Source organism: Aulonocara stuartgranti (genome assembly GCF_965226115.1).
Source record: "Aulonocara stuartgranti genome assembly, chromosome: 14".
In the NCBI taxonomy this organism is placed as follows: Eukaryota; Metazoa; Chordata; class Actinopteri; order Cichliformes; family Cichlidae; genus Aulonocara; species Aulonocara stuartgranti.
Window position 1 is genome coordinate 30143529 of NC_138950.1, and position 9901 is coordinate 30153429.

The following is a 9901-nucleotide window of genomic DNA, read 5'->3' on the forward strand; positions in this document are numbered from 1 at the left end:
CAGCATCACTTTTTCTTGTCACGTCATATATGGTTATTCGGAATAACTAGTCCGACCCTGCATCTTTTCAAAAGATATATACTTTCTCCATTATCACTGTTTAAAACGTGTGCCCAGTTGTCAGAGTCTGCCATTATATTCCGTCTCTCTCCAGCTCCAGAGAACATTATAATTCTCAGTACTGTATTTCTTGGGTTTCTGCTGAAGTATGTCAGCAGATTTGAGAAATCTAATGTGAGTCCTGCTGCAGGGGGTAAGGCAAATGAGAACCAATAACAAGCTTTGCAGTTTATCGTTAGCTGTGAAACTAAAGAGAAAAGAATATGACTAGCAGAGAATCAGAACCCCCACATAGTCCAGTATCTCCTCGGCCTGTGTGGGAGTTAAAATATCTAACTCATTACTGATCAGAAAAAGTTAAAGGAGTCATATAATATTTTTTTAAATCTCATTTTATAGATCGTGATGTGATTGCCTGTGGGCATATGCTGAATTAAGCAACTTTGGATATATAAAATCCTGTTTTTCAGCTTTGCTGCATTTTAAAGTATACACTCATTGGCCAGTTTTTTCGGTGAACCTGTTCAACTCCTCGTTAACACAAATATCTAATGAGTCAATCACATGGCAGGAACTCGCTACATGTAAGTTGTGGTTAGGACAACCAGCTGAAGTTCAAACTGAGCATCAGAAGGGGAAAGAAAGTTGATTTAAGTGATAGTATGATTGCATTTCATCCACTGCTGATCAACTAAGATTTTTACGCATGACCAACTCTAAGGTTAACAGAGAATGGTCCAAAAAAGACAACAATTTCCTGTGAGCTGCAGTTCTTTGGTCAAATATGTCCTGGCGATGTGACAGGTCAAATGAGAATAGGCTGACTGCTTCAGGCCGATAGGAGGACAACCGTAATACCAACTACTTGTTACAACAAATATATGCAGAAGAGTATCTCTGAATACACAACACAACAAACTTTGAAGCAGATGGGCTATAGTAGGAGCCACAGCACGTTCCAGTCCTTTCAACTCCAAACACAGCTGACGCTACAATTCACAGAGTCTCACCAACATTGGACCATAGAAGATTAATCTTGCCTTGTTTCATCAGCACAGGCTGCTGGTAATGGGGCTGTCATGGTGAAGGGGATATTTTCTTGGAACACTTTTGGGCTATTAGTACTTCTGATTAGTCTTCTGATTCTGATCGATTCGGATGATTGAAACTTAACAACCTACCTGAGTATAGCTGTTGACTATGTCCATCAAAAACAAAAATCCCAGTAACACTCTTAACGTTTGACAAACTGCACCGATGGGGAAAACAAAACCGATTTCATTTAGACAGACTAAACACAGCAAGTGTGAAAACACCCTAAGAGACAGACAGTGAAAGTGGACAGGATATACTTGTTTTTTTCTAAAGGTAAAACTCATTGGTGTAGCCATGGCAACACGGAAGTGACCACCTTAGACCACCTTGCTTTTTAGTTTTAGTTTCCTTGTTTTCCAATGACTTATTGGTTTCGTCGCTATAGTTAGCTAACATAAACTATTTTAAGTCTATTAGCAGCAAACAACCAACCAACTCAGTGACCTCATGTCCTGTACAGCCATAAGATGGTACTAAACATGTTCTTCAATCCAGCTTCACACACATTGTTAAATCTAAACCAGTTTTTAGAATGAGGCTGTTTCATGTCCACTTCAAGGCTTTTGGGCATTTATTTATGCAGAGCACTTAAAGTCCCACAACAGCATTTCAGTCAACATGTTTTGGTTTAAAGATTGTAGTATGGCATTAATTTGTATTTGAACCTGTAAAGAATAAACAATCCCCCCCCCCCCCCCCCCCCCGCCAAAAAAAAAATATTTTTAGCCAAATGCCGAATTTTGCTATACTGACTCCTTAGTGTGAAGAGATCTGAAATTACAGGGGCCAGAGCTGTGTGGAACCTTTAAGGGTGTCAAAAATAATATATATATATTTTTTATGTGTTTACATATGTTTTTCTAAGCCATTCTTGACGGCCATCTTTGCGGACACTAACCAAACTGTGAAAGCAGGCGCTGCACTAGTTTCCACAGGTTTCACCCAGACCTCCCAGTGAATAGGCTTGGCCCTGATTGACAGCTGGATGAATAATAGCCCTGTCTTCAAGAGCAACACAGCTCTAAGTCTGCTAAAGATACTGGGAGGAAAAGAGGAAATGACTGACAACTCTGAGTGAGTTAACGTCACCTCCAGCTGCAAGACAAGCAGGAGCTCAGCACTGGCTACTGTGGCAGCTGAGCATGCAGATCAAACTCAAATCAAAGTACAGACACAGACAGAAACAATAAGTCTTCCAACTAAATGATCATATCAGTTGGTCAGACCTACTTCTTAAATGCACTGAAACAACCATATGTGTTCTTCAAATAAACTCCCAAAACTGACCACTTAATTTCTCCTGATTTACCCAGAAACTGGCACGGTAGCTCACTGACACTGCCATGCGTAAGTGGGAAAGCTAAAAATAAGCAGTTTGGATATTATAATAACAATAACAGTGCTTTATACTGCAAATTCACTACTTTTTCTATACAATAATTAAACAAACAAACAAAAAATTAAATATATACGTGCACACATAAACGCTTAACGTTTTTAATAATGTTCCTGCTGTATCAGACTGTATGCTGGTTCCATGCCTATCACTATGAACCTAACGTTGTGCATCTTTTACCCTATATTTTTTGGCAGTTTTAAATCTTTTTGTTTTATATTTTTCCTGAGAAGAGAACAATATTCAAATTAAAAAATTTGTTTTACAAAGCCAAAGCAGCCAACTAAGGAAATACAGCAAGGCACTCTAGCGTAGTGTGAAGTCTTAATGTGATTTGTAATCTCCGCCCCAGCAGAGTTCTGTATGTATATGAACAGAAATGAAATGATATGGAAGGTTTGAAAGGAGCCAGTACATGTTTACAGTCAGTGGATAAAAAATGTGTTCTTATATGATTTCTTCTTGTAGTGGCTGAACTAGGCTGCATCTTTAAGTTACTGGAAATTGAAGAGGCCGTCTCATGAGTGTGGCTGCTGGTCATTGATGATTGGGAAGCATCTTTACAATCTCTGTAGTTCATAATAGACCCTCTCACATTTATGAAGACATCCAAAGGGGAAAATCATTACCTCTGGGTTTGCATATACAAATAATAGCAAATGGCTTAAGCACCCTGCATTAGTGGCTGCTTATATCTTCATCATCCATCCATCCTCTCCCACTTATTCTTATCGGGGTCACATGGGGGCTGGAGCCTATCCAATCTTACCATAGGGTGAAAGGCAGGGGACAGGTCACCAATTTGACTCAGGGCTAACACAGAGAGACAGACAACCTTTTGCACTGCATGCATCATGATGTAATATATTCAGGTTTGTGGATTCATGAAATGATGATGTGGGTGCCAGTGGATGGGATCAGAACCAAAGCACAGGGACATGTTGCTTTAGTCAAATAATAATACATAAAATGATACCTCTTAAGATTATTTTAATGAATGAACCCTGCATGTTTAATTTCTAAAGATCTCCCAACATGTAAAATGAGTGAGAGTGGTCCCACTCGTTTCAGTAACAGAAACATTAGTGTCACACTCTAAACCTTTAATTTGGTCCTAGAGAAATTAGATTAACATATTTGCTTTGGAATTGAGCTGTTGGTAATTCCTCCTCTTTTGTATTTTATGTTTTATTTTTAATTCTACGATCAATATGCCCAAGCTGCTACTTAAACAGCTGTGATTATTATTTGTGCTCTTGAGTCCCCTCAGTAATCCTTTCAGCCATTCATTTCATTTTAGATCATTTTACATGAGTAAAAAAATAAATAATACATGTTTTTATTTCTTTATTTTCTTTGCCTGGAAGCATTTTATCTCAGTCCCTCTCCACTGAGTAATTATAAGGTTCAAGTCTCATGCGGCATAATAGATGTGACAAATGAGATGGAACTGCAGTGAGTCTAAGAGTAATCCCGATGCAGCTGTCACTGAAGAGATAGCGGACAGATACAGAGAGGGACAGATGACTCAAGAAAGACACATGAAGCAGGTCTGTAGAAAAAGCCCTCATTCTTTTGTACGTGGTCCAGCACTGAAAGGAATCTTTTCACATGAAGAGTTAAGACCTAGCCCTTTGTATTCAATTTTGATTGTTTTACTTTACTGCGTGTCCATTTGTGTGAATCTTACAGTGTCCTCATTAGTTTTCCTTTCATACAGTGTGGATTTAATACTAGAACATGCACCAGCGTACATCATTGAACTTTTACAGCCCTATGCCCCTAGTAGGTCCCTGAGGTGGCCGCCAGACTGTGGAATTTTCTTCCTCAGAACTTAAGATCTGCAGACTCAGTGATTACTTTTAAAAAACAGCTAAAAACACATCTTTTTAAAATTGCATTTTGTTAACTTTTGACTGTTTTTGTTTTATACCTTGTGAAGCACTTTGTGATCTTTTATCTAGAAATGTGCTATATAAATAAATTTTTACTTTACTTTACTTACTTTACCTAAGGCTATGTGCAGATACACAAAAAAAGAAGTCTTGCGAGCTATTTCACTTCCTAAAAAAAAGTCAGGTAAGTAAAGTTGATACATTGTAACTGTAACAGGAAACTCATGGTTACATTATTCCAGTTACAGTCTGAGTTTAAGCGTCAGAGCCCATAGTAGACTTGTAGTCCAGACTGCCTAAACCAAGACCAAGACAATAACAAGACCAGAGGGTATCGAGACTAAGACAAGACCAAGACAGACCGAGTCAAGACCAAGACAAAGTCGAGATGAGACCCAGACCGAGACCCAGACAAAAAAGTCTTTAAACTGCAGCCTGATGCTGCTTTGTTTACGGGTGTCAGGCATATTTATTTGTTTTTGCGATGCACTCGCACAGCCCTCCTCACCGCTGTCTACTGTCTCACTCACTTACTAAGAGGACAGACACACGCTCCACTTGACTGTCACGTCTCTCACCCTCTCTGTTTTTCACATATTGATATTATCCTATATCCTCGCGTGTGATTGGCCACAATATGCAGGGATTGGAGCATAGCTGAGCCACTGTGTGAGAGCTGAGCAGCGAAAGGAAATTAAGTGAGGAGCCAGCTCTTGCTCAATGGGAGTCGACTCTTCTGATTCACTACAAAGCACTCTCTAAGCACGGCTCTTAGAGCTGATGCTTTTGCGCATGACACATTATCGAACATGTCATGGATACTGTTGACTCCAAATCTCCCGAACCACTATGTCGATCTGAGACAGCAAGACCGAGACAGTGAGACCAAGACAAGACTGAGGGATCCGAGAACAAGACAAGACCAAGACCGGTCTCGAGACATCCAACTCTGGCCCATAGCAGTTTAATGCTTGCTCCTGAAAACTTATCCAGTGATTTTAGTGTCTATGGCATTTTTTCCTTCAACAATCTGTGATCTGTAATTCCCTCCACAAATAACATTGAATTTATTGTGCCCACCATTTTTAATGAGATCACTGAACAGCCACACTTTAATCTGACATTAATTAGCTCTTAATTGCCCCACTGATTATAATGAATATGGGGAAAGCTTTAAGTCTCTAGTGCCCTCAAATGATTTTCCCATTTTGAGCACACAGTCACACAAAGGCACGATACTACGAACCAACACTCATGTTCTGTTCCAGAAAATCAGGTTCTCCGCCTATAATGCTCAAATGTCCAATTCCTTTTGCTGTGGCCTGTGTGACTGCTGAAGCAGTAAGTCCATGAAACGGTGCAACATGACATCCTCTGCAGTTACATGGACTTTCAGGCGCATTGCTTTGATCAAAACATCAAGTTCAAACTGTGTATTAGCTTGAGTACACATTATATATTTCCAACACACAATGAATTTAACATGTTGTTCTTTTCCTTCACAGTTCCTTCAAAAATGAGGCTTTAAACTCATAAATGCAGAGTCACGCTGATGCACATGCTTTCTTTCATCCCTGCTTGGTGCATATAAGGCAACATGTGTACTGTTGTTATCAGGCACAGCTGGAGCATCTGGTACTGTCATAGTTATCGGGAAACAGCCTGGCAGCACAGTGGAGAGATGAGCCTAAAATTGCTGGAGACTGACAAAAGCTTGAGAGTTGAACACACATCTAGACCAGTTCGAGCTATTGGCAGGGTGGGCTCAGTCACTCAGCTTAAGCACAGAAAACACGAGTACAGTTTCTACCATCTGACTGAGTGGGCAGCTTACAGTCTGCCTCCCAATTTTTCCACTGTGTACCTGCTTAATATCAGAGGTACAAACTCTGAGTAAATGGTTTTGGCAAGGCAACGTGTGAAGCAAAGACACATTTTCCAGCTGAGAAAGAAAAAAGGAACAAAGGGAAGAAAGATACGTGTATTAAGGTATTTTTTTCTGTAAAATTTTCATTTTACCGGTTGTGACTGTTTTTGTGCTGGTAAGATGTGTCACTGTGCCTTTTCTCTCTCACACTTGGTTATCACATTTTTTTTATGAAACAGAAGAACATTTATGACATGCTTGTGGTGGTAAAAACAGCCATTACTCAGTTGAATCTATCAAAGAGTGCTTTTATTCCCCTCCCACACCATCATATTAAAGCATGTGAGATGCAAAAAAAGTCTGTCAGTATAATAATTTGTGGTTATAATTATGTCAGCAGATATGACAGTATGGCCATGCTTTGGTGTATTTCAAACATTACTGATGTAGTAGTCCAAACATATTCCGTCCTGGATCTCCCACTCATAGACAGTTTTTCACTTTGACTGTGTAAAGGCTCATTTCAGCAGCAAATGAATGCAAAGAACGTGCTATGACATAAAGAAACTTGTAAATGCCTTCACCTTCACCTAATTTGCTCATAATAAGACAAAGACATGTTAATTAAGCCTCTGAGTTGGAAAAATACTATAATAAACTCACTGTTGTGGCTTCAAATGAGAGGCCACAATAGCGCTTTATGTTCGAACAGTTCAGTGCTCATTATTTCTCACTGGTAAATGTGCTATCCTGTGGAGCTGAGGCATAAAATTGAACGCTGAAAGCTTCTGTGGCTGGTAGTTTAATTAAAGATTTTTTTTCATAATGACCAAAATAAATATTTAAAAGATTAACAATTTAGATGAACAATTTTTCTTTCGATCTACTCTCAGATTTAGACTTAATTATTCTTCAGATCTCAGAACCTTTTTATCCTGCCTTCAGCTGATATTAAGGCATCATATTTTAATCTTCAAGTCTCTCTTTTAACTTTCCTGTGAGTCAAAGTAACAATGGGCCTCATTCAGTAATGTGTGTGGAGGGATCCTTACCATGCACAAAAATTAAGTGCGCGGATAAAACGTGCACACCTGCCAATTTTGCTGTAATCATCAACAGGCTTTTACAGCCTGCTTACTAACAGGATACTGCCACACCCTCATTTTGCAATATAGGGAAATATTTTTATCTCAAGGTATATTTTAATAAGTATATAATAATAATATTGATATGTGCATACCTCTGTTTCAACGTGTTTTGAACAGATTTACCCTCTATAGCTCTTAAAATTTGTCTCAGGTTTCCAACAAGCAACTTTTCAAAGTAGTCAGTCACTGTGTGATTGAACACAGGTATACAGGCACATATGTATGTATGTAATGTCTGCACCTAGTCTTAAACAAATAATTACACTTTGTAAAAGCAAATCATAATTCTTATTCTTCTGACTGCCATTTAAGTGAGGCAACAGTTGATACAAGCAACAACAACAGAAATAAAAATGTTACATGGGCTGGCTTTTACAGTTGTGGTCAGAAGTTTATATACTCTCATAATAACATAAATGTCAAGGCAATTTCAAGCTTTTAATGGATTCTTTAACTGTTTATTTTCTGTGAAATGACTGTACAGCACACATCTTTAGTGACTTTAAAAAAAGAATAATTGATTGCACAAATTTGAATTCTGCTAACTTCTCACTACTGATCTTCCTTCGTCTTGATGCATTCTCAGTCATCCAGGTAAGTAAATCTCCAAAAGTTTTTGGAGATACTGATCTTCCTCTTCTCCAAGGAAAGAGAAAGAAAGTCCAATGAACTCAACAAAGATATAAGGAGGAGAACTGCAGATTTGCACAATTTGGGAAGGCCTCTTGGAGCCATTTTAAACAAATGCAGAATCCAAGGTTATTAGTTCAAAATGTTATACGTAAGAAAAGGTTACTGGGATCTGTCAGCACTTTGCCAAAGTATGAAAGAAGACAGAAATAGAAATTGGTTAGGATTAGATTTGGGTATTGAGAAGCACTTCTTGTAGACAACTGGTTCCCAGTAGTTCAGTTTTTGTAACAGATAGTCTGGTCGGCCATCAATCCCACTTTTCGTTTCCGCTTGCACTACAATCAGCTGATTTCAGTTTGTCAGAGGAGGAAAATAATGGATTGGTCTTCCTTTTTAGAGTTTTTAAAGTTATGCACATCTTCGCACATTTCTCATGCTGCTAAATTGCAACACATCTAGTGAGAAAGTTAAAGCTCTAACTTAGCAGATAGCAATTTGATGATTGTTCATAAGTGTTATGGCCCTGTCCATAATCTGTTTTGGTGGCTGTTGTTGTCTGTTCCTTTAAGTCTTTGCAGGCCCCGGAGTGGATGAGCTGACGGCTGCTGATTGGTCCCCTGGCCATGTGATCTTCTTCAAATCCCTCACCAGCAGTTGTCCCGGGGCAGCCACTGACAGCAGCAGCAGACCTGACCCTGGCCTCCAAAACCTGAGACTTTTGTGCCTGTGACTTTGTGCGACTTTTTTGGAGTTTTGTATATAGTGTGTACATTAGTTTTCATTGTAAATAGCCTTGTAAATAGCACTGCAACAGAAGGGGTGAGCTGCCTTATTGTTTTTCCTTGCACTGTTTTCTCCTGTTTATTTCAGTTAGGGAGTTAGGTGTAGCGCTTGTCTTTTGTTTGATATTTGATTTCACATAGGGTTGTAGATAACACCTCCTCCTGACTTAGCTTGTTTTGTTTGTTATTTTGGCCTTTGTTCACCCCGGAGCTTCATTTTTGCAGTGCAGAAAAATAAATCACGATTCACTAAGAAATTGGTTTCCCTTTGTGTATGGTTTTGGGGACCAGGGCGGGGCAATTCTTTCAAACTTGTGTTGCGTTCCTGTACCCCTAGACTGGGGCGTAACAATAAGTGAGAAAATTACGACACCTAATAGAAATTGAAATTGGCTGTCAGGGAGTTTTTAGTCTTCCCCCTGATGTGTCATATTTGCTCCATGAACTCTGGTTCACTTGATCATAACTCCCCTCATTTGCCTGAGAAAATTATTCTGAATGTATCTATCTACCCTACCTATAGTGTCCATACTCACAGTTTCTGCAGATTTGTCTGCATGATGTGAATCTCTTGTTCCATAGGTGAACTCGTTGTCATATCTGAGATGATCTGATCTTTGCAGCGTGTTGCGTCAGTGTGATCGTGAAATGATGGATATGATCAGCGAGTTAACTGTGCTTCTTAGTTCACTTCTACCCTAGCTACCATTACTTTACACTTGCTAAACAATATGTGCATCAACCCCACTGAAAAGTTGTGGGCAGTAAATGTTGAAATTTTAACTTTTGTATCTTTCCAATTGTATTTCTTTTGATCTGTTTACAGCTTTTTTTTCACTCTATCATGGCCTTTAGCAAAACAGTTTTTGATAGTATTGCTAAAACCAAACATTCATTATGCACCTGGAATATTAACCAGAATTAAGAACAAACTGACAAAAAAACCCATAAATGAAATCATCTTTTCTCACTCTGTCGTCTCTCAGGATTATTTTGGAAAAATAAACAAATCCATATTAATCACT

At 38.9% G+C, this 9901-nt stretch overlaps 1 protein-coding gene across 1 annotated transcript in view; it reads left to right on the top strand.

The window, feature by feature from the left end:
• Window positions 1-9212, top strand: part of LOC309688218 (uncharacterized protein) — a gene marked incomplete at its 5' end in the record, with an annotated part of 57133 nt that extends 47921 nt beyond the window's left edge. The window contains one exon of the mRNA XM_082503798.1: window positions 8664-9212. Within this exon, the coding sequence (XP_082359924.1) occupies window positions 8664-8693 (30 nt within the window). The 3' untranslated portion in view covers window positions 8694-9212. The remainder of the gene's footprint in view (window positions 1-8663) is intronic.
• Between the last annotated feature and the right edge of the window lie 689 nt (window positions 9213-9901).